Source organism: Empidonax traillii, unplaced genomic scaffold (assembly GCF_003031625.1).
Source record: "Empidonax traillii isolate 1590-97213 ecotype Southwest subspecies unplaced genomic scaffold, ASM303162v1 scaffold287:size763773, whole genome shotgun sequence".
Taxonomy (NCBI): Eukaryota; Metazoa; Chordata; class Aves; order Passeriformes; family Tyrannidae; genus Empidonax; species Empidonax traillii.
The window spans coordinates 655092-680277 of record NW_020955480.1 but is presented as its reverse complement, the minus strand read 5'-3'; the positions used below and the strand labels follow the sequence as shown (position 1 = coordinate 680277).

At 42.7% G+C, this 25186-nt stretch overlaps 1 protein-coding gene across 2 annotated transcripts in view; it reads right to left on the bottom strand.

The window, feature by feature from the left end:
• MCF2 (MCF.2 cell line derived transforming sequence) overlaps positions 1–25186 on the bottom strand; it is a 62780-nt gene that overhangs the window by 2600 nt on the left and 34994 nt on the right. For both annotated transcript variants that reach the window (XM_027890427.1, XM_027890425.1), the window contains 22 exons: positions 22259–22383; positions 21677–21791; positions 21193–21312; positions 19884–20075; positions 18714–18905; positions 18395–18566; positions 15991–16079; positions 15323–15411; positions 15027–15093; positions 13156–13271; positions 12973–13042; positions 12526–12618; positions 12098–12190; positions 11420–11545; positions 10398–10619; positions 6797–6889; positions 5710–5788; positions 5121–5184; positions 4608–4714; positions 4414–4526; positions 4021–4133; positions 2437–2537 (listed from right to left, as the gene is read on the bottom strand). In XM_027890427.1, the coding sequence (XP_027746228.1) occupies positions 2437–2537; positions 4021–4133; positions 4414–4526; positions 4608–4714; positions 5121–5184; positions 5710–5788; positions 6797–6889; positions 10398–10619; positions 11420–11545; positions 12098–12190; positions 12526–12618; positions 12973–13042; positions 13156–13271; positions 15027–15093; positions 15323–15411; positions 15991–16079; positions 18395–18566; positions 18714–18905; positions 19884–20075; positions 21193–21312; positions 21677–21791; positions 22259–22383 (2551 nt within the window). The remainder of the gene's footprint in view (positions 1–2436; positions 2538–4020; positions 4134–4413; positions 4527–4607; positions 4715–5120; positions 5185–5709; positions 5789–6796; positions 6890–10397; positions 10620–11419; positions 11546–12097; positions 12191–12525; positions 12619–12972; positions 13043–13155; positions 13272–15026; positions 15094–15322; positions 15412–15990; positions 16080–18394; positions 18567–18713; positions 18906–19883; positions 20076–21192; positions 21313–21676; positions 21792–22258; positions 22384–25186) is intronic.

Here is a 25186-nt window from a genome sequence, read left to right as displayed (position 1 = left end):
GCAAGCTCGGTCCTTCAGGCACTACCAGCGGGGGAAACCTTTGCTCAGCTTTATGGCATGAAGAGCACACAACAGGGGATCCCCTTAAGGCTTGGAAGAGATAATTTGGCAAGTGGTGTGTTAAAGCAAACTAGGAGAGGGTTTGGTGTGTAGAACAGGCTTCCTCCTGAAATGACAGAATTATAGAATCACAGAATGGTTTGGGTTGGAAGGGACCTTAATGATCATCTGGTTCCAACCCCCTGCCAAGGACAGGGATGTCACCCACAAATTCAGACATCCTCTGGTGGGAGGTTTTTTTAGGGTCACAGTATAAATTTAAGAAAAAAAAACATGAAGGTAAGGGAACCATGTAAGTTATTCAGCTAAAGGCTTTGCACTGAAAAAACATCCTCAAACCCAGATTTGTATGAATTCTGTTATGAAATTCTGTGATTAGATATATATTTTTATTTATTAGGGGGACCTGGGGCAACAACAGATGCAATGCCACCGTGAAGGGCCAGGACTGCCTCTCCCCCAGTGCTGAAGTGACTCCAGAATGCTCTAAGCTCTTGGGGACCCTACAACATGTTAATCATGTTTACCCTGCTTACATGCAAACCAGCATTTCAGCACAAGCAGCTCATAATACAAGAGTGTCCCAGTGCTCCCTCCTGCCCCTACTTTGCTCTACAAGCTTGGCTGTCTAATTCTCCCAGTGCTATACTGGAGCAAGAGCTCCATCTTCTGAAGAAGCAGAAAAGAGCCCAATCCAGACTGCATTCCTGAGGAGTCAGATTGCAAGTTGCTCATGGCTATAAGGACATGTTGCTGAAAAGCTCTAGGAATAGCTCTAGGAAATAGCAAGAAAACATCCTACATCGTTCTGCAATCGAAAAGCTCTAGGAATAGCTCTAGGAAGTAGCATGGAAACGTCCTACATCATCCCACAATATTGCCTGGAGTGCACGTAAAATTAGAATCATGCCTTGAGACTGCAGGCATGATCAGCAACAGCAAAAGAGAACAGAATTACCTTCACAGGGAAAACAGAGCCTTAGTGCTGCAACTAAACCCTGGGGCACAACTGCAAAGCACCTGGGCAGTGGTGTGGGACTCACAGGAGGAGCTTTCTGTGGTTTCACCATGTGAAATTCTCCTTAGTTTGTACTCACCAACTTTGTAAACCAGTCTGGAGCTATGAGTCTCTAGGTTTTCAGGGATATGACCACTGACAAAGCAAACCAAGGTTCAGAGTTTGCCAGCACCCTGTTTTTGAGTTGCATTCACAGCTGGAGAACCCTCCTGCACAGAACATGGTGAGACGGGATAGCTATATATGCAGAGAAGATCAAGGTGGACCTAACTGCATCTTGAAAACAGGGTGCCAGCAAAATTTGAACACTAGTTAGCAAACTACCCTTTACATAAAGTCAGAAAACCTCCAACCTGTGAGATTTGCCTGCCCTTTAACAAAGGGGATAAAAAAATACCTTCCTGTATAGGAAGGATTTCACTGAAATATAGTGGAAAACCATCAAGAGCTGTCTGGAATTTTAAGCCTTTCAGAAGGTTTCCTTTGTGTTCATCAAAATAATAGATTTTGACAAAAAGGAAGTATTTAAAGAGAAGTCTTGCGAAATTTGCTTCATATGGTCATAACTAATGTGTTCTTTTCCTTTTTTTTTTTTTAATGGACTAAGTCTATGTGGGTTTCCTGAGCTGTTCCCATCTCAAACCCTAGTGTCCCATTTCCAGTGAACAGCATGGTGATGAGGCAACACATGGAGCGGTGATGCTGCATACATGGCAAGGGCGACAGGCTGCTCTTAAGGCATTTTCTTGTGTCATCTGTTTTGCTTCCCTAGCTATTTCTATGTACATTTACAGCTAGAAAATGTGAAGTATGGTTTTTGAGACTAGAAGCCTTCGGCCAAAAGCTGGTAACCTGTTTATTACAAAATTTATCTAAGGATGGATTAACCAGCAGGCAGCAATGAGGGCAGGAGTGAGACTGCAGGGATGAAGTATTGCCTTTAGAGTGCTGGGGGTCAGGCCAGAGTGTCTTTTGCAGCAGGAGGAGATTTTGCCTGGGTTCACACGGGGTTTGGGCTACAGCAGCGAGTAGGAAAAACAGTCACGGGAATCCCTGGTCAGACTCCATCTCTTCTCCTGGATCTTCTACCCAGTGCTCTTGCAAAGAAATCTACGTTTTTAAATGCTTGGTTTTAATTTACTAGAGCCTAAAGTCTCAGAAATGTCTTAAGGTGTTAAGAAACAAAAAAAGAAAGCTTAATTTACTACTTTTACAGGCTTTTTGGAGTAGCTGCTTGCTTTTCTATTTTTCCTGCAGAGGCATATGCAGCCAGATTTAGTACATCAAGTGTAATGCAAATGGCTTAAAAGACCTGATTTGAGATATGAAATATTTCTGCTAGGCGTGCTATATAATACCTGCAACTTTGGCATTCCGAAATCTGCAGTCACCCACTACTATCTGCAGACTGTGGACAGGAATCCAGCCTTCTTTTCTTCTGTTTAGGTTTTTCACCAACCTTTGAATGACAACAGGATTAGTAAAAGAAACCAACCAATTCAGGAGCAGTTTGATGCAGTCACAATCTACACAACTGGGAGTGAAACCAACAATTCATTCAAACCAGGGAAGCATTTTCACAGGAGCTGGGCATGCATTTAAAGTATTCATCCCACCTAAACTTAGGAACCTAATTAAAAAAGCCTACGTTGGGAGCACATCTGCCTTGGGCAACTCTCTAGTCAATGGAGAGGAACGGACTCTCTCTCTCCTCATCCTGCCTGAGACCTCCAGAGATGCCAGTGAGGAAGACTGGGTACTGATGGAGCCAAGGGCAATCACTTTCCTTATTCCTCTGCTATTCAGACTGGTAGGATGAATTTAGTCAGGGTACTATAAGCAAATTAAAGACAAAACTTAGGCAGCTGGAAATACTCATAAATGATATCTTTCTGTCTCACTCATGCAGTAAAATTTGTACGAACAAAAAGGTTTGGTGTGAGAAATCTCTGACTGGCACTGGTCAAAATCCCCAGGAGAGGTGAACATTCAGTAAACCTGAGATGATTTGCATCTTGCTTTTGCTAACAACAAATTGAATTTTGCAAAATTCAGCAGGAGTGGATGATCATTGCAGATCCTTTCCAACTGAAATATTCTATTTTATCCTATTTGAACTTCCATTGAAGTGCAAGGGCTGTAGCTGTCAGACAGGAATCCTCCACGGGGCATTCACATCTGTGAATCTATGGGCTAGTGCCTGCACAAATCTGATCCAGGTTCCTGTTAAAACCCCCCTTCCCACACCCTAAATAAGGCATTAGCACACTGCTCTCTCTCCTACTGAGACCCGGGGCTGGCTGATGAGAGCTACTCGGAATCAACCTGGAAAGGAGAGACAGCCAGGAATCTCAGCCAGATTGCTGCAGATCTTAGGAGAGGACATGCTGCCCTCCCAGACAAGGAGACTCTAATGGTTCAACAGGCAGGAGCCTGGGATTGGTCATTCCCCAGGCGATGCTGATGCTCCCAGACATAAGGAGAGGACCAGCTGTAAAGTGTAATCTTGCGAGCCACAGCTTTAAATATAACAAAGATGGTCCACAGTCATCAATCAGTTTAACGCCTGTACAGCTGTTTGAGGGAAGAAAATGTTTTGCAATTACTCAATATTGCCATTAATAAGCCCAGAGGAACAGAGCCAGGAGCTGGTCTGGGGTGTGCAAAGGGCTCATACTCAAAGCACCACCTGAAAAGTGGGAAGAGGGGCTGTGAAGATATTGGTAAAACCCACCTCACCCAGACACCCATGGCAAGAGAAGTCCTGACATATTTTCCCAGGATGGCATCTAGTCTTGGCAAGGGAATGAATTCTCCAGCTTTCTGGAATAGTCTAAAACTTAATCAGAAGCTGCGTTGGGTGTATCGCCAGGTAAGCAACATTTCAAGGGAATGCCTTGCAGGCTCTTAGAGATAAAGCAAAGTAGTCCTAAAATACCTACCACTGTCCCTCACCATCTTCATGCACGAGCTGGATTTCATCCCCGTTTTTCACCAGCAGGTCCTCTGATCCTCTCCTCTTGCAGTCTGCAAGGGCTTTGTATTTTCCTGGAGACTGTGGTAGAATGAAAAACTTATCTTGTTTAGCTGCATTTCATATCATGCAGCTGTTATTTCTGACTGCCACAGGGAATGTGACAGAGCCATAATCAGCTACATTAATTAAAATTCTTTCAAGAAACTCTGTCTGAGACGTCTCCTCATTCCCCAAATTGAGATATGGAAATTCTGAGAGACGTGGACAAGATACATCTGTTATCCAGAGAAGACAAATAAAGCAAGATGACTGAAAATGGTAGCACCTCAAGCTTTGAGACTATTGCATATCTACTAACCAGCTGGTTGCCATCCTCCTCTTCGGTGTCTGAGCAGTTGGAGAGGTACTGGTTACCCGACCACTCCTCCAGCCCCTCACAGATTTCCAGGGACTGAGACATTCCTGGCCAGCCTGCAAGACAATGTGCAGCTCAGTCTGGGGGAACCACAGCACCTGCAGAGCATGCCCTGAAGGGAAGGGAAGGGTCTGTACTTCGGTGGGGCTTGTTCTGGGGGGACACGAGCCCACTATCCAACATCACCGGGCTGGTGCGCTCTGAGTCGTTCTCTTCTGAGCTTACGGATGCTCTCTGCTGCTTTCTGAATGGTTAAAAAAAATAAAGAAGTAAATCTTAGTTTTACTTTATGAATGAATGCGAGCTCCACAAGGTTTTGTAAAATGAAGTCAGAAATAATACTGGTACCCCCTAATCTTTGTTTCTATAAAGATTAAGGACTTCAGTGCCTGGTTTTAATTTTTTGGGGATGGGAAATAAAGTTGCTGCAGTACCTCTACCCCTGAATTTGAGCACTGGTTTTGATCTTTGTCTGAATTTGCAAAGGAGCTGCAGCTCAGGCTGTGCTGCCAGGCTCGAGGGTGCCCCTCGCAGACCCTGTCCCCAGACCACTGCCACCAAAGGGTGAGTAGCAGCACATCCCTCCTGTCCCCTCCCCAGAGGTCTTAGGCAGAAACAGGGAGAAAATGGGTACCCCAGGGAGCACTCACCCATCACTCAGCTGGGAGGAGAGCGGGATCTGGTCTGTGCCTGAGCTGGGCTGCTGCTTCTCTACTGCAAGGAGGTCAAACACCAGCTTAAAATCCACTTTTTATTAGTAACTGTCACACTTGATGCATTACTTTAAAAATTACACCTTTTTTACAACCCTATTGATTTCTCTTCAGAGAACAACAGACCTATGGACTCTTGCAAAGCACAGACTTAGTTATGATTAAGATGGCATGTTAGCACAAATCCAATACTGAGCACGCTACTGAAGACCATAATATGCTTAAAAATTAGGCGTCTGTTAGGTATCTTGTTGAATTAAGTCTATGATAAGAAATGTGAAATAATCCTCAGGGTAATGATGGACAAAAAAATGTACTTCTGTAATTAATTTTCACATGAGCACCTGGCCTTTACCGCTCCAAGTTATGTTATTTCCCTGTAATGTAAGGCCTCACTCCAGTATTTTGCTACCAGGCTTCTGCAAATCAATTCTCTAGTGAGAATTAGTGGATTTGAAGATTAGCAATGTGAAAACAGGAAAGGTTCTGCTGCAGAGTGAATGCCAGAGATATTGATCAAAGATACCTTTTATAAGCTCCTGCTGCTTGAACAAAATTTTTCTTATTTCATTCAACCATGCCATCTTCAGATCTACTGTTTGGGCCTGGAAAAAGAGAAAACTTTAGGAATTTTGAATTAAAATATAAGAATAAAATCTTACTTTTCTATGTTGCAATTATCTGAAATCCTCATTTTTCCAAAGCCACTACTACATTTTAGACTCTTGACCTTTTAAAATTCATGATACCCATTACATCCAGGCAAAGTACGGTGGAAATTGTAGAGCTATCACTACAATGCAAGGAGTGCAAGCAAAAGCACATGTGTGCATGCATCTTATCTCTTTTGTAAAATACCAAATACCACTTTACAAAGTACCTAAAGGGCCAAAACTGCCTTTTAAATATATGTATACTTGGCCACATACTCTTGTTTTATGAATTTGAGTTGGTTACTGCGTCATAACACAGAGGAAAAAAAGCTAGGCAGAAGTCTAATTAAAAAAAATCAACTGACAATATACTTATAATGAGTTTTCCCCTGAACAGCCTGTTAGACAAACATCTCTCCATCAGAAATTTCAATTCAAGATGCTACAAATGAAAAAAAAAAAAAAAAAAAAAACAACAAACCAAACCCAAGAAGAAATCAGGTCAGTGGGGCTACTATTCTGTAGATGAGAGAAATGACTACTGGGAATAATAGGACAGAAGCTAAGCTTTTGCTCAGGGAGCAGCTCTGACACCTTAATTGTGCAGGAGCAGATGTGGCCTGTGTCCATCAAAGCACTGGGCCCATTTCCAGCTCAACTCACATAAGGAATTAAGCACAGCAAAATCTTTTCTTCAATTACAGGTCTATTTGAGATTTTATCTGAAATAAAAGGCTCTATTTCCAAGGGGCAATTTTGTCTCTATTTTTAAGTGACTTTTATAGTTCTGGAATGGACACCAAGGACCAGCCACTGGGACAGATCTGTGAGCACTGACGTGGGCAAAGAGAGAGAAGAAATGCAAGTTAAATGTCTGACAATCCCATCAAGACCAATGGGACACATTCTCTTAACATGCTATGAGGATGCACCAATATCCAGATTCTTGAAGCTACAAACCTGCACAACATAGACCTCTTCTCGCCCACTGTACCAGATCTCAAATTTCCGATGATCTCCTTTCACATTCTCAGTTATTCCAACTGCATTCATCTGCAAATCCAAAAGAAACTAAACAATTAGACATACTACAAATCTCTCCCCCTTCCGTAGGAACTCAGCCTTTTGGCAGCATGCTAAACCTATTTTTGCCCAATTTAACACATTTCATCAATTTTATTTCAGTAGCAACTGAAAGTCATTATCCGACTTACCCCCCAGACTTTCTGTCAGCTTGCTGCATTTGGTTAAGCTTTCCAAAACCAATCAATGGACCTTAGGGAACTTTTCATTTTGGGAATCACTAGAACTAACTGAAGCATCATCTCATACCTCTTTCAGCATGGAATTTTGCAGATGAGGGATATGAAGCCTTATAAATACATGACACATTATTTCTGCCATATTATTCTTTATTTACGCACTAAATTCTGTTTTCCTCTGTCAGTGATAATTAAAACCCATTGTGAAGCCTTTAGCTCCTTTGGGAGCTTCAATTCAATTTCTTTTGGTCCCTTGACACCCCTGCAGTTGTGACACCACCCCAAGGTTTCCAAAAGAAGGGTAAATTTTTGGATATTCAGGCTGAGCTGCCACAAATATGGCTTTCAGGACACACACAGGCTGGAAGCTGAATGCTGCCGTACTTGAGTACCCATTATTACTGACCACTTTTGATAATTTGGATGAAAATACCAAGGGCCCAAATTGTTCAGGATCTGCACATTGTGATCCACCTGAACAAGCAGCTCAAGCTATGATTAGAAATCAAGAAACTCTTCAGCAACAGGAGACCTCTGACCCCCCCCTGCTGAACATGCCATGAAGATGAAAAATGCTTTAATACCTGATATCACATAAACCATCCTCTCACTTAAAGCAGAGTTTGCTGGCAATTTATTGCTGAACAAAGGATGGTCAAAAATAGCTCATCTTGTGTGTTTTGCAACAGATGTAATAATAATGGTATCATCTATCATAAATTATTCACGCAGACTGGTTTAGATAAATCCAGTATAAACACAAATGAAGCCTTAGAAATAACATCTATTTAACATTGCTGGTCCTGCTTGATAATATGTGCACCCTCAGATCTTTTGGTCTGAAAGACTACGATGATTTACAGATTAGGTCACAAGGACGAATGTTCTGTTCCAACTTTTTCAGATGCTGATGCCCATTTTCAGTGACTATGAGAAACCTCAGGAAATAGGAAGCAAATTGCTCTTAGAATCATAGAAACACTTAGGTTGGAAAAGACCTCTAAGAACATTGAGTCCAAACATGCCCCCAGCACTGCCAAGTCCACCACTAAACCATGTCCCCAAGTGCCACTCTACTCATCTTTTAAATCCCTCCAGGGGTGGTGACTCCACCACTGCCCTGGGCAGCCTGTTCCAATGTCTGACCACTTTTTCAATGAAAAAATTTTACCTAATATCCAACCTGAGCCTCCCTGATGCAACTTGAGGTCATTTCCCCTTGTCCTATCAAGATGTCACAATGTCTTAGGAAGTTGGAAGAGGCTCCATTCTGATTTTATGAAATCTTTAAAAACTCAAAACTTAAAATAGATGGAAGCTGTTGGAAGGGCAGACTAGAGAGCACCTCATCCATTTGCTGCAGTTCCCAGCTCTGTGCATCTTGTTTATTGACAGTTTATACAGAGTCTCCCACAAAACTGCCCAGGCATCAAGATATTAGAAATTTTATATGATCTACTGTGATGAGGCGAAGAAAAAGTGCTAGGAGTAGATAGATTTAAGGTCTGTTCATTCAGGTTAGTGGATTTTGAAATTCTATTTCCTCCCTCTGACCAGGATTTACTGTCTCTCAGCTGTTGAATTGCTGCAATGCAGACTGAGGTGGGCTAGAGCAAAGCCTGGGATGGTGTTCATCTGCATCGGCTTCCACGTGGCAACAGGCTGGCTGATTTACCTGGCATTGCAGTAACCTGCGTCCTCTTAAGTCACTGAATCTCAGCTGAAGAGGTATTTACCACTGGATATTTTACAAAGTATGCAAAATATTATCCTGAGGGGTTCTGTTTTTTTTTTTTTTTTTTTGGTTTTACAGATGCTCCATTACACAGCTTTTACCCGACAGCTTGTTTCAATTCTGAATCCCAAAAAACATTGTTGCAAAGAAAAATAATTTCCTGATACTTAATAGGATTTAGTGGTGGACTTGGCAGTGCTGGTAATGATCTGAGAGGTCTTTTCCAAGTGATTTCTGTGATTCTATGACCATGAATCAAAAAAATGTCAAGCTCCAGAACATGATTTTGCCCTCAGTACAGCAATTCTCAAAACATATGTGTGCAGATGTAATCCTGTCACATCCATGAATTCTCTAACTCCAACCTCTCAGTGTGTCAACACAAACAACTGGAAAATGAACCCTCTTGAGGCAAAGAAAAACCCTGGACACACTGCCTGGACTCCTGAGCACAGGATTTTCTCCTCTGAGCTGGATTTTTCCCCCACCACCTCTTCAGTTCTTTCAAAAGCACGTATGGTAAAACAAGTACTGCAGGGAAAACAAGCTCTCCAGAAAGAAAATTATGCTGTTTGGGGAAAACATTAAGTACCTAAACATATGGTCTGAGATTTGGTTTTAATACACAATTTGTAATGTGCACTGGAGCTGAGCAGACTTATCTATTGTTACCTTGTTTTCTGACTACTCGTGGCATCTCCCTCCCCAGATCCCACTGAGATCAGGGACCTGCAGCAGCGATCTGCTCTGCTTCCAAGTGCCCATTTTTTTCCATTCTAAAATATACCCATATTGGGTTTTTATTTATCAAGAAAAACACTGTAAAGTACCAAGAAAAAATGCTGGTGTTAGAAGTGCTCATCACAAGCTGTATGCCAGAAGGTCTCTTTCAGAGGAGCAGTTTGGGAACGTTATTGATAGTAGTTAGCATTTGGAGGCTTGGGACTGTTGTTTATGCCCCTCATATTTTGCCATAGGCTACTTTGTGATCTGATAATTGTCCATTTAGCTGCAGGTAGAGCCTGCTGAAGGAGAAAGGCAATGGGGAAGGAAGAAGAGTAAACACTACATCCTCCTGCCTGGTTGGGAAATAGGGCTCAGGAGCAGCCAGGCAGATCCCTGCCCAAGGGGCCTCCCTGGGGCACAAGGAGCCCCTTGCTCTCCCAGGTGAGCTGGAGAAGATGCAAAAGGCCTCCCCACTTTCATGTCCTCACCCACACTCCCAGAAAGTGGACTAGGGGAAGGAGGAAGGCACATTTGTATCCCTGGAAGTTGCCCATAGCTCCATTTCCCTGGCACATGCCATCATATACATGAGTCCAAGTCCATGGGCTCTACCAGCTGCTGCCTCAGCCATGGGAATTCTCAGAGCTTATACAACCAACATCATTTCATGGGCATGGTTCATCCCTGTGAAGCATTACAGCCTTTGATAGCAGAAAACAATCAGCTGTATCAGGGGAAAAATACTGTCTGGATCTGCAGAATTGCTAGTCTACAATACACATGGCAATGTAAAAGTAAAATGTCCTTACTCTCAAAAATAAAACTAAAAAGTCCTTACTTTCAAAAAATGCTTGAAACTGTAAGATGAGGTTTTGTCATATCCATCTCCGTGCTCCTCTCGCTTCTTGCAGAAGACTAAGGCTTTCTCATACAGGAACAGATGTCTCTGCATTGGCTTGAACCTGGCAAGATCCTTCATTTTTGTTGGACCTTTCCGGTGTCCTGTCCAAACGCTGAAAGATCCCTGCATCAGTACCTTCCCCAGTTCACTCAGGTCACCCTGGTGAGGGCAGGACAAGTGAAAAAAGAAATAAAAAGACGTCAATTAAAACGTAAAAGGACTCTCCAAACAGTGATGTGTAACAGGGACAGCTCTGTTCCAAGGCATGTCCCTCTCAGAATAGGTCTTCCTGGAAGGATCTTTTGGGAGTGATGGCATGGTGCCAAGAGGCAAGCAGAGATCTTAGACTCAGGGCTGCAGCTAGTCTAGAAAGCCAGAAACTGGAAGAACTAAGAGGATAGGAAAAGCTCATGCGGAAGATCAGGTCAAGGGCTCTGGTTACTTTAGTGGGAGAGGGCAGGTGAGATCTGAGCCTGATCTAAGGAGTCAGAAGATGGAATTCTCCAGGAGGCTGGGACTGGGACCAGCAGCTTTGAAAGCCAACCCCTCACCCTTCCCTGAAGTCCTAGGAAAGACAGCCACTTCCATGGGAAAGGACCAAAACCAGCCTCACAGAGTAGCTAGTGAAACGTTGAATGTGAAATGCTATGACGACACCCCAGGTGAATTATTAGGTCAGCCATGAGAACACTAAGGTGCACGCTGACAAAATACTCTGGAAAACCACAAGGTGGCAAGTGTGGGCACTATGCAACTCTAGGTATGTCCTTAGACATGGATGTTTTCCAAAACCCTGAAATCAGATGGAAGACTGTCACCTGTAAGAGCTTCCTGATCCCATTCACTCTGTAGCTGTTCTAGAATAGTTTTCAGCTCATACATTCTGGGACACTATCCTGTCCACTCCCAGTTCATCATCCAGTCTTGTTCAAGAGCTCTCATTACCCAGTCCTACTCACATCATATCCTGTTATTGAAATCTGATGCATAGAGTCGTTGACTGACTTCAACAAATCCAACATTGCAACCAGAGCTTCTTGAAGTTCCTGAACTCCATCACAGCTCGTGCTGTACTTTAGCAGCTCCTGAAAATAGAAATGGAAGAGCATGTATTTGCACTTGAACAAAGCAGATTTTTTTCCACCTCACCCAAAGTTACAAATGCTCAGCAATTTACACTGAGTTTCTTTTTTCAAATGTCACTGGAAAAGAGACTCCCCCTAAACCACAGTCAGTTTGAGGTGTGGAACAGATCACTGCAGGATGGCCCCTTTTTAAAGAGTTTCCTTAAAGATGGTGTCAGCTTTTAGAGCAGCATTTGATTTCTTTTTGTTGTGTTTTCCTGCTTAGTAAGAAATGGGAAATAAGGCTCAGGTTTTTCATTAGCTGCCCATATGTCATATATATTCAAACACTTTTTCTCCCCCTAAAAGGCAGCTTGTTAAAAGCGCTTGTTCCTTTTTCAGGTATATGACTATTTGTCTTCACTGAAAGTCACTTCAGAGGGCCAAGATAAGCAATATGTCATCTAAAGCTTGGTGCTGATTTACAGGTAACCTTTAACTGAAAAATAAAACAAACTAGAAAACAAATCTAATCTATCTGCTGATGTCCCTTCAAAGCAGAATATGAAATACCTTCAGAAGTAACTGGTATTTTGTCAGGCGCTGCACTGGTTTAAGTAAATAGGAATCCAGCCCAAGTTTGTGTTCTAATTTTCTTTGGCATTCCTGGAACACAGAATTCAGATTAAGTACTTTTTGCAACAACTATAAGTAGTTAGTCCAACACCCTGACTGTAGGATTTGATGACTCTGATGATTTCATGTCAAAATGATGTTAAGGTGCCTAAAACTACAGAAATTTTTTTATACCAACATGTAAAATAATATAATGAATGGATCTGCCTTACACTCTTTGTGTAGTAGAAACTCCAATATCTATTTTTGTGAAGCTTCATGCAATGGTAAACAGAATACAAGAAAACTGTGGGATGTTAAGGAGGGTGTTTAGGACAAAGGAGTGTCCCAGGACAATGCCTTTCTTGGTAGAACGAACAACTCACTTGGAAGAAGGTGCTTTCAGAGCACTGCCTCCACAGGGACTCCGACCGGGGCTTGTTCTGGCAGTACTTTTCATACATCTGGAAATCCTCTCTCTGTAAGGGAAGCCAAAAGGTAAGTCACACTCATGGACCCAATCCTGCTGGGCAGTCAAATAAGACAAGCACTCAAACTGCAATTTTGCTTTTATCTCTGCTGCCAACTTTAATATCTGAAAGTGACAGAGTCTGGGTAAAAAAAAAAGCGTAGCTTGGAGTCACAGCAGGGTCACAATGTCTGCTCTGCCCCACCTGCTGCTGGCCAGGCACCTCTGCTCCCAGGCTGGCTGGTGGTGCTGCAGATCAGGAGCCTCTTGCTCAGCTGACACAACTGAGATGTTGCACAGTGTGACAAATCAGGAGAAACATTGGCCTTCGAGCCTGCTTTACATGCGAAAATGAGTCACTCACCCTGTCTAGGAAACAACATCCCACTCTCTCGGGTGCTCCCAGGCAGTTTTCCAAACTGTGCAGGAAAATTCTGCAAGAGAAGGGAGAAGGGGCTAAAATGCAGCAGTGAGCAAGGCAAGGTTTGGGCATTTCATCATCATGGGAAATCAGTCTGATAAAAAGGGGAACAGAGCAGCATCATACTTGTTGTGGAAGTCATATATCTCGGACATGTTTCCGAAGAGGACGTCCTTCCTGTTCCTCAGCACGGGAGGCAGGAGGATGAGCATGGCAGGATTATCCATCTCAGCTCTGTAGCCCTGCAGGATGCAAAAAGGGCTCATCATTCAGTTGGTAAGGCCTTGGCTTGGCATATCCTCGAAGGCAGATGAAAAGGGGATATGAACAGACTTTCAGTACAATCTGTTTTGGTTCAAAGTGCAATATCCCTTTTATTTCCTTATTTTTGTCTCTAAATCCCTGTCTTTCAGTCCCTGGTCACATGGGATTGCAGGGAATGTCTTGGGACAGCTCCTGTGGGGCTGGCAGCACTGCACAGATGCTCCCAATTCAACAAAGGCAAATCTCAGCCACCTTCTTCTTACTATGGCCTGACTGCAGGGTCTCAGGGGAATACTTGTCTGGGGAGAACACATCTGTGACCATGGGACACAGTCACAGAGTGACAGTGTGTGTGTACAGGGTATGCAGTTACACACAACCTCACCAGAACAGTGCAGGAGGTGGCTCATTACAAAGCAGAGACAGCTCAAGATCAAATACCAAAATCAATGGGCTTTTTGTTGTTGTACAAGACTTGCTGAGCACCAGGGTCTTGCTCTCCTCAATGCCTCAGGAATCCTGTGCTCTGTGGCTCCAGCTGCCCCTTGAAATCAAGGCTCACAAACCGGGAGAGACACCACTGCACTACAAAACGTTGGGTGGAACTAGAAAACAATGCAAAACTCCCCAAAGTAGCATCCCATCACTGCAAAATCATTCACCAGGTATGGCAAACATCCTAACTGCAGTGTAGAGAGAAGGCGAGGCCAGAGCTCAGGACCATCACTGCAAAGAGACCCTCAGCTCAAGTTGGCCCTGCTGGTCACCAAGGACTGCACAGAACAGAGGCCCTTTTAACATGAGCAGCAAAAACATATTCAACATATACAGCATATCTTCTTTGGCTTTCCAAATTAATCTCTCACACTCACTATGGCTGGAATCAATATTCCTTATACTAAGCAGGCATTTTGTAGTTGATTGAGGATGCAGTGGATAATAAGTATGTGAAAAATTAGTAATTTGTATTTAAACCCTGCAAGCAGGCTTCCCCCTTGAAAGGAAATACTATTTTCAGAAAACTGTACATTTTTCTCTATATAGACTCAATGAGTACAGTAATAAATTTTGTACCTGCCAACTGCTTCATCATAGAGAGTCTGGTTTCACAAAAAACCCAATCAGTGTAGTGCAATTACATGTAACTACCTGCAGTCCAACAGATTTATATCCTGCTTGCTCCTGGGCGAGGGAAATGCAAGGAGGGGGAGCTATTTAACAGCCAACTTGTTTTGGCCATCAGCAAGAGTTATTTTGGAATAAAGTAGAAGTGTCTAGAATGGCAGTATGAGAAATTATAATCTGCTGTCTAAAGAAATGTGCTTTATATGGTCTCAAACTTCACAGTATTGAGACAGAATCCTCCCAAGGGTAAAACACAAACTTCTTTCTTTTGTCTCCTAAAGGTAAAAGAAATTAGGGAACAGTTAAAAGAAAGAGCTTTTTGTACATTTTCCAGGGACTGCTAAGACTAATTACCAGTGCTTTTGTGTACAAACAGAAGGCTTCTCCCTCATTCTAGATGAAAAGCTCACCCTGACACCAACTGTTCTTGCAGATGCCTCCAACAAAGAAAACCTAGGGAGAACTTGAACATTTATGACTAGCTTCGGATCTGACAGTCTGGTAGAAACCTGCCCCATCACATATTTGCTTAGATTGACAGAGTGGCAGGTGCTCTTTTGTACAAGTCACCAGGGAACCATAAGGAATAACCTGGAGATGTCACTCACCGTCAGAACAGTGAAGAGTTCCTCTACATACACTCTCTCAGTTTCTATAAGCTCATTTATGACATGGCTAAAATAAAGAAGAAAAACAGAAGCACATTATTTTTATGTCTATAAAAAAACAACAAGCAATCAGTGCAGTTCAAGGAACCATAAGCAGAGTGTGACCTCCTTAAAAACCAGCAGGTAAAAGGGCAAGAGATGACACCCAGGTCAGGTTGGATGAACACAGAGGTGGAGTAAGGACTGGCCAGAAATAAAAATCATTTTGAGGGATGTAAATGGGATGAAAAACTTACCCTTTTAGTATATCTAAGCTGTCATCACTGTCTGAAATAAAATACTGCAAGGAATTCCGTTTTTCCTGATAGTCGTGCATTACTTCGATCTAGAAGAGAAATGGGATACACTGGGAAGAGCTGCCAGAAGGACACTGTAGGGGCAGGACGAGCCCAGCCCCTGATGTCAGCACAGGAGCTCTCTGGGGAAGGACAAAATATGCTTCTTTTTAAGAAATCCTCGTGTAGGAAACCTTAGAAGGGCATAGCATATAATGGGTGGCCAAATATTCCCAGAAATTACTCTGCTACATAAAATCTGAAAATCCTGGTAACATAGTTCATTAGTGCAGAGATCAGAGAACAGTTTCCACAGGGGAAATATCTGTGGACAGGGAGATTTCCTAATACACACGCCTGTTATGAAAAGAACAGGTTCAGGGAATAACACACAGGAAATCGATATCTGTGACTTGGAAAATCAATCCCAGATAGATTTCAGGTGTTGGACTAATCCAACAAAACCACATGGATATAAGAGGGTTTAAGTTTGTTTGAATATTTTTTAAAGGGGAAAAAAAGAGAAAAAGAGAAAAGGAAATGAACATCTTCAAAGTACAATCAATTTTTAAAGGAGTTGCAGTTTTCCAGTGTATAAAACTCACTCAGATTTCATGAATAATTTTTACCTTGCGAGAACTCGGAGTTTTTCTTGATGTTTTCTTCCCGGGGAGAGAAAGATCAAATGAAAATTTCAAACTGGAATTAAAATCCACACCTTGTGTAGAAAAAAACAACAATTACATCATGCACATCTGTAGCGAAGGGGAGGGTTCAGACAGAAACTAGTAAGTCACAAAGAAAAATGTAATACTTTTTAAGAATAAATAACTAGTTACCTCTCTACAATAGCAAACTGATAAAATAAAGGGTATTTATCCCAAACAATATTAATACCAAATAGCACACATCACAAGGTCATAAAGGCCATAAAGTAAAAACTAATCAGAAAAAACCCCAGAATGTCCATTAAGTGAACACAGTAATCAAAACCTATCAAAATCCCTGAAGTCTGAGCAGATGATAAGAGCAAAAACAATAAAAGCAAGTAAACTACAAAAAGAAACACCTACACATATCAGCCCTTCCAGAGACAGGAAGACCTAAAAGACGTGAGGACTTGCTAGTGGTCCTGCTTAGAGACTGTCATTGGGAGGAAGGGAACACAGATATGAAGCCAGATGGGAGAGGGACATCAGTTTCTGTTCCAAGAGTGACTTTACTCCAGCACTCGGGTTCCGACACAGCCTGCTGTACCACTTCTGCACATCTCACTACACTTCATGGCTCATCACAGGATAGATTTACTCTTTCCCCCCTCAAAAAATGGTTTAAAAGTTAGAACCATATTTCTCAGACAGGCTTCAAATCCAGGGCAAAGATAAAAGAGGAACAGACAGAAAAAGAGGGGGGGTTTGGGGCAGGGGGTAGGATAGAAATATAAGAAAGAAGGAAAAGGAGGACAAAAGTGATGTGTTCAGAGCTGGTTTGGTTTCAATCCACACCATAAAACCCATCCATCTCAAAGCTCTTCCGAGGGAGCCCAGCATGTGCCTTTGACACTGCACATCACACCAGCAGGCCTGCAGCATTTTGATGTTTGGTATCAAACAAAGGCCTTATTAAAAAGCCCTCTTGTCATGATCTATCTAAAGAGGAGCCTTTTGTCTTTCCCCGCTTGCTGGCTTTGCTCATTCCAACACACTTGATCATCGCTTTCAAAAAGAGGATTAATGGAGGATACCTGTGCTTTGCAGGTGACTGAATGTCTTTGCTAGAAAAATGTGCATCCCATAAAGGCATGAAATAAGTCCAGCTGAGTGATGATGGTCTCACAACATCCCACAGGGGTGGCCACCCACTTACCCTACCCTTTAAGTCAATAATTTGTCTTTAACCCTTTCCTGTTTCCAGAATGCTGGAAAAACTGAGTTAGGTGAAGAGGAAAATGCTCTAGTTTAAAGACTCAGAACTTTTTTCCTGATTGAGGAAAGGGCTTCAGAAGGTAGTGTGGACTAGAGGAGGTGGCATCAGCCCAGGAAGAGAAAATCTGGGATTTATTTGCACTGGCCTGCATCTTGAGTAGCTTAATTCCCCTCACTGTACGTAGCTTCATTCCCTTTCCTTTGCTAGCTTGGCTATTTACATTAGTAATTCCCTGAACTGAAGCTGCTTTTACAGTTGTATGACACCTGCTAAAATTCACCATAACCAATATTTGTTAATTCATCATAAAAATGTTGTGTTAAAACACAAGTGTTCAATTACTTTGATGTAGTCAGATCACTGAATTCAATATTCCCACATAACTTAGCATGTCCCTGGTTTAAAATATATGGACGCTATTTTGCAATCTCTTTTAATTCTGTCTGATACATACAGGGCTGCCAAGGATGAAGGTTTTAATGTTATCATTTAAAGCTAACATGGTGCCACATCCCATTACGGAAATTAGGGCAGAACATTCAGTGACCTCAGTTCAATGAGAATCTGTACCTTTATGGGCATTAATTATTCCACAATTGGGATTTAGGGAAGATACCCTCAAGGCATCAAAGGGAATTAAGCATCCAGCTCATTTCTGTTCATGAGATTTGAGCTCTTCATTTCTCCAAGCTACCAGTCTAAACTTTATGTCAGTTTCAGCTCAAGACAGCCACAGAGAATAGGCGTGCTAATAAATTTATAAATCTTGACCTTTTTTCCCCTGTAGTACTTAATTCACCAGTTTCCAGCCCAGCAGGATGCTAGTAAAGCAGAACTGGAGGTATACAGTACTTATGGTTATTTTTTTCACCAAGTAGGATGTGAAAATACCTAAGAAGCAACCAGCCCCATTCTTCACACAGGTATGAGAAGTTTGACACAAAAATTGGAAAGATAACAAATCATCTGGTATATATTTCACACTATACAACAACTCTGTATCCACCAGCAAAGTTTAGTTGGTTTCTCAAAACCATCCTGCGTCCTCCTTTTCCTGTCTCAAATCACAATTATAGCCGAAGATACCATAAACTCAAAATATTTTACCATGTTTAGGAGAAAATAACGGTGATTTTGATCTTGGTGGATTTTCTGGCCGAGGAGCCACCAACTGGACGGGCCGCACGTGTTTATCCAACAGCTTCTTGAAGCAAGACTGCCGATTCTCAAACATGCTGCGAACGTTCTCAAGCTTGACCTGCACCGACTGGATCTGGCACTGCAGAGAGTGAAGAAGACTCTCATGACCAAATAACCACCACTATTTTGCACTTTGGCCCAAAACAGAGGATTATAAAGGTGACGACACCACATCACAGTCCAACCTTGCTTTTTACTTGTGTGCAGAACCAGAGGGGTTGCTTACCTTCAACTCAGACGTTAAGACTGACTCAAAATCGTAGTGTAGGGCTTGGGGATCATAGTTTAAGTAGCCTGAAGAGCTTTCAAGAAATCTTTCTATGTCCTGGAGAGCTTTCTGAGCGCCTTCTTTAGACTGGCACTTATCCATTTGCTGGTTGGCAAGCAGGTAGGCACCTTCGTCGCAGCACTGCAGAGCCTGGTAACAGCACAGGGAGCCACACTGTCAGCAGCACTCCTACTATAGCAAAGTTCCCATGAGGAATGTCATTTAATGGATCTGTATTTTCAACATGGAGCTAAAGACCTCAGCAGTTACTATGTTTTGATTAGAAAGCAGAAAGGCCACGTTTTTTTCTGGAGCCCTCAACATACCCAGCCAAGTTGTGCTCCCACTTGTACCTGGATAAAACCAGTGGTAAAATGGACACAGAAGCACTATTTAGTGCATAGTTGAACCAAATGATATGCAGATCTTTATTCATCTGGCTCAGAAAGCTGAAGTGCAACACTGAAGTGGAGCACACAGAGAGAAAAAACAAGTTCCCCAGTTCCCCGAAACAGTGAAAGGGAACAGGGTCAAACTTCACTGTTTCTCTTAATGGCCTCAAGCATATTACAGCCGTGTGCCTTCTGGCCTAATTACCGTGAATTTCCCTAAATGAATATTTGATGCTGATTAAGATATCAGAGTGTTGGAACCACATGACTCCACTTCCACGTTAGCACACAGCAGCTGTGCCTATCTACCAATCTGCCACTTTATTTTACACTGAGCTATGTTCATTCTTAATAAATCACTCAGAAAAAAAGGGCTGGAGTTTATCTGAAAGCATTACCCTTACTTCACTGAGTATGAAAACCTCCAAAGTCAATTAACACATGGATGCAGCATGAAAGCACAACCAAGAGCAGCAGCTGAACTTTAGTGTTCTGAATTGCCCTCCAGAGATACCCACCTCCTTCTGCTGACTTCACAGCACCATCAATACCTGGTTGCTAACTTCCCCAGCTAAGTAAGGGGTGAAGTACTCCTCCAGCCTCTGGGGAACACTTTCGTACCATTAACTGAAGCAAAGCTGCAAATTTCAGGTGCTTGCAGCTAAGAGGTAGAGAGGATAACCCCAAGGAGAAGCTAACTATCTGCTTCTCAGACCACTGTGTCTCTGAACTCTACCTGCTGAAGGCGGGTATGAAGATCCAAGGTCTTCTGCAGCCGCATCTGCTTCCTTTTGATCTCATCAGACAAGACATCAGAATGGTGCCGCAGCTCATTGCATTGCTGGCAGATGAGGTTGAGTGCATAGTGATGATTTGCTGCTAGCTGGTGTCCATGCAGTATCACCACCTGAGCCTTCCCTATCAGATCCTTCAGTGAAAGGAAGAGAATGGGTTGCACACTTACTGAAATAACGTCAAAATGTCGACATGCACTTTCTTGTTTTACCAGATTTCAGGCACACGTGGAGATAAAGGCCATTAGGAGTAGTCAGAATGGGTCAGTTACACAGGATAAAAGGACACCTATCATCTGGGAAAAAAAAAACTTTTGCTATCCATAAAGAGAATGAAGAATAAAACAGCATTTCTCCAAACAAGCAACGCTGTCTCCAGGAACCACACCCTGAATAAAATGCAGCTGATGCTCAGTTTAGGCACATCATGCTCACAAGCATCAAACAGAACTGGAACAGTTGAAATTTAGGGTGAAAACATAAGAGGCCCTTTGTAGCAAATCTTGATGCACACATTATCTTGTCTCTACGCCTTGGTCAGTGTAAGGTTATGGTTTCTCCAGGGCTGGTTTTCCACTGGAACTGCTTCCCTGCTGCACCCTGCCTGCCTGGCCTTTTGTTCCTCCTCCCTCTCTCCACAAACACTTCTTCCAAATGGCCAAGAAGCTTTAGACCTTTCCCTAAGACTCTTATTTTGTCATTTTATCTGTCCAGCTCCCTCAGGATTTCTCTGCTGACCCTGGTCCATGTTCCAAGCACATCCCTTTGCAAAAGTCATATCCTCAGTTGGGCTCCTGTGAGTCATCACTCTTCTTTCCCCCACACCTCTTAGTCTTCATCCATGTGTTAAGTCAGAGGCATGTTAGAATAGCAACTTTATTTTGCCTCTCCATGTGCCTGGTAACAAGTCTCTCTCTATTAGCACAGCTAAAGCACTTAAAATATAAATCATTTTTCTTCCAGCTCATTAAATCCCACGCCTCCCCCATGTTCAGACATTTATCTGTTCCGGATTTTCATGGTGGCTCAGCAATTTATTTTAACTATGATAATTAAATACCCTGTTTCTGGCTTTCAGAGTGATCACAGCATCGTTGCACAGAGCAAAGACGTGAAATCGATCCTTTCGTGCAGCCACTTGCCAACAAATTACACCAGAACCAGGTAACTTCAGGAAACAGCTCCTATCACAAATACAGAATGTGGCTCTTGTGTTTCATTAGTGCCTCTTTCTGTGTAAGATTATCTCACCTGAGCCATACCATCGAAATGATCCAAGTCCTTGAGCCTCTGCTTCACTTGGGCAACACTGTCCCCAGTGTCGGGCAGCTCCGCTTGCTGACCCATTAAAAATTCAATGGCATTCTTGACCTAGACACAAAGAAGAAGACTGCTGCAAAGGGATACAAAGCACAGGCAGAAAATCATTCTGAGACCAAAATTAATTACACTTCAGCTAAGATTGCTAAATCCAATAATAAGACTAGTGTCCAAGAACTAATTTCTAAATTCAGAGATGCTTCTATCAGCAAAATCCATGCAACTGCAGGGTAGGGATACCTAAATTAGCTCTGAATGAGGAAGCACAGTGGTCTCCCCAGGCTAGCTAGCCCTGCCAGAGTCAAGGAAAAGCAGCATAAATTAAATACTCTCAGAATAAAAAGCACAAAACTTCTCTCCCCTACATTTTGTCTCCAACTCTCCCTTCTGCCAGTGGAAGTGCATCTGATCATACCTCTTGAAAACTTTGCTCAAACTTCCACAGTTGCAAATATTGTTCCATTTTTAACTGGTGTTTTTCCCAGAAGCCATCAAAAGCAGTCTCCATCTCACGCAGCTGACCAAGTAGCCTTGAGTACAGAAGAAGGACAAGATTGAAACAATTTATAAACAGAGGACAAGCAGAGATGGGCAAGCTGTAGAGATCACCTGTTCAGGTGTTCTGGACCCAACATCTCAGAAGAAGTCAACAGACATGTATATATGACTTGAGAAGATCTCAGAGAGAATTTTAATGAAAGCATCACTGCAGATGACAGCACCTGTGTGAATCAGTTGTTGGTATCTCCATTTATTTGAGTAATACCTGGGAGCCTAGCACTGAAGAACCTTGCATTTGCTCAACAGCCTCATAGTAACAGGGGGGATGAAAATCAGAGCAGGTCTAAACCAACTGATAGAAGTCACACAGCAACTTAACGGGCTTGGAACAAAATTTTAGTATCTTTGGTAGATGACCTAAACAACACATCTACACCTAAATAACTTGAATGTTTCCACTGAAAAATCAGGGAAATAAGAAACACAGTGCACTTACCGATTCACAGTCTCCCAGTCTCCAGGCCTCTCATGGTGCTGGTCCTGACTGCACTCCCCAGAGTCAGGCTCTTCAAAACTGCTCAAAAGCAAGTTTCCTTCTTTTGTGACTGCTGTAATATCTTCCTGTATAACACAAAACATTTCTGATTCAGGCTACTTATTCTGAGGTAAGGATATATCATTTTGTGTTTTTTCTGCCTTAGTTTCCCTGTTCAAAATGAAGCACCAATATCCATCAGACCAAAGGACTCCAAGAAGATGTTTTTGTTCCCTTAACATGGAATTATCCCCTGAAGCTGCAGGAAGCACCAAAATGATTTGTCCTCCTGCAGGAGGACAGCACTCTCATGGCTCTCTCCTGATGGGCAGGTGGGAGTTGTATGACACATCTATCCACAAGTTCAAGTCTTCAAGCAAGTAGGCTGTGCTCCTCCATCGAGGTCATGACAGCAGGTTGTAGAAAGAGCACCCCACTGTGGGACAAAGCTGGGACTGAGACCACATGGCATTATCACTTACTACAGCCTCTACATACAAAATCAACGCTTCCAATGCAACATCCACTAGTAGAAAATTTAAACCCTTGGTGTGTTCATTATCATCAGCTGAGGTGCTTTGGGCTGGGCTAGGCTCAGCCCCAAAGCAAACAGGTGTGTTTAGTCAGTTATTTTCAGGAAAAAGAGGCCAAACACAGAAATGAGAAAGAGGGAAAAAATGCATGTAGATGAATAACAGAGTTGCAAGAGGCCCTGAAGGAGAGACTTATGTATAGCCCCATTGGACAGCCAGGTACTAGAGGAGTAAGAGCCCATCCTAAGAGATAATCAAGTTTCCATTGCAAGAAAAACAACAGAAAAATTACTTTAGGGAGAAGATACAGAAAACCCAGATTTGCTTAAATGTCTGCCTGCCCCAGACAGCTCAAGGCAACCTAAACGTAACAGCATCTTCAGGGCAGCAGCCCAGGAACAGGGCAAAGCTGCAGGAGCCTCTCCTCTACCACATCCAGTGTCCACTGCTGGTTTGCAACCCTATCACTAAAACATCCTGGAAGACGACTGCAAAGCAAAAACCCTGTCTCCTTTTGATAGTACCATATCCAGGAGACTCAGAAGGGAAGAGGAATTATTCAGCACGCTTTAGTCCACAGGCGGCTGTTATCTCATCCTCTTACATCTCACTCTCCAGAGCCCCACATTCCTCTTTTGATTCAAAGCTGTTCATTATCCATAAGGCAAAGTAGCCTGCCTGTCAAACAGGTGTTAACTTGACTTTTTCCCATTCAGCATATCAAAGAGGTTAATTTCTTAGTTACTTTGTTTAATTAGTTTCTGTCATTTTTTCATTGTGCTTACAACCAGCTTCTGTTCAGCATCACTGCTACATAAATTATTCCGATCAACTCATTATTTGAATTTAGCAATCAGCTGTTCTAATCTTGGGGTTGTCATGAAAGAGATAAGAATCCCATGTCTTGCTGTCACCACAATCTGTGCACAGTTTTTCATCTGCTTTTATCTTTCACGGTCTCAGAAGGAACATAAGAAAAAAGCCAATGAACCTCATTTCAGTCAAAAGCCAACGGGTGGTTTTGATATTTGAAATTAATAGATGAGGAATTAAAAGCAAGAGATGCCTTGTACTGCGTGCTGCTGTGCTTTATATGCAAATGAAAGCACATTACTTGTTTTATTTCTCCACAGGGGCAAGTGTGTATTACTGGCTGGTTTATACACAGAAATACATCATGCAGTCGATATTTGCCCCCTGCACTTTGGCTACATAGTCCTCAGCATGAAACTTAATTCAGTAAGTCATACTGCAATAGATGTAGCTGCTGTTTTATACTACTCTCCTCATTTTCAAAGAAGAAATAAAGGCCCATTGGCAGGATGTATAATGATACTTTCTATACATGCACACATACATTTATGCCTACACACAGCACACTTTGGATGTCATTTTCAGTATTTCTTACAGACAGATTTCTGGGAACTTGCTGTCAGGTCAATGAAAATGATTATTAAGGAAAACAAATACACTTCTTTGACTTGGGTAAATAAAACCTGTCACAAAGCAAAAGACCTCATTCTTTAGCCACACAGAATGACTATTAACACAGGAATCCCTTCTGAAGTGAGGGTTTGGGGACACACCCATACTGCTCCCTGAAAGATGCAGGAGCACCAAAGACAACAGCTTGATAAGACAGCAGCTAGTTGTATTAAAGCTTCCACTGACTTCTATAATAATATTAATAACAATTAAAAATAGTTTAAAAATTTAAAATATTAATGAAACAAATGTGGTTTAGGCAAAAGATGAAGGCTCACATGAAGACAGGGATTGCATCGTGAATGTCTGTACCATGCCCTCACACAAAATCCTCACCTTGGATGCTCTCCAGCACAGTTCCCTTAAGTCCCCTCAGAGAAGCTGCATCAGGCAGAGGGACCTGGGGACAAACCATCCCTCCAGACCTGCTGATGAGCTTTGCATGCAACTTTCTTCAGCCACAAGGGTGAAGCAGAGGGGATCCCAACTGAGGGCACGAACATGGCAGGTGACAAAGCCTCCCACCACCCTCTTGGCAGCAAGACGTGCTAAGCCTACGGGAGGAGCAGGCTACAGACACCAACTGCTGCAGCCAGCAAGGAGGCAGCAGCTGAGACAGTTTGCTGGATGCTGGCAGGGTAACTTGCTCAAGTGGATGGCAAATGTATGGGTAACACACAGAAACAGTCATGCTGTGTTCCGTTTTGTCTGTCAACACATACACATGCATGGGAGGGAAGGAGGAGTGCACAAAACAAGCAGGCAAAACAAACAGGCAAACACCAGAAATCCCATCTTGCTGTGCAAACAGTGGAGCTGCTGGTGAGACACACCTTGAGCTGGTAGTACTTCTCCGTGCGCAGGGCCAGGA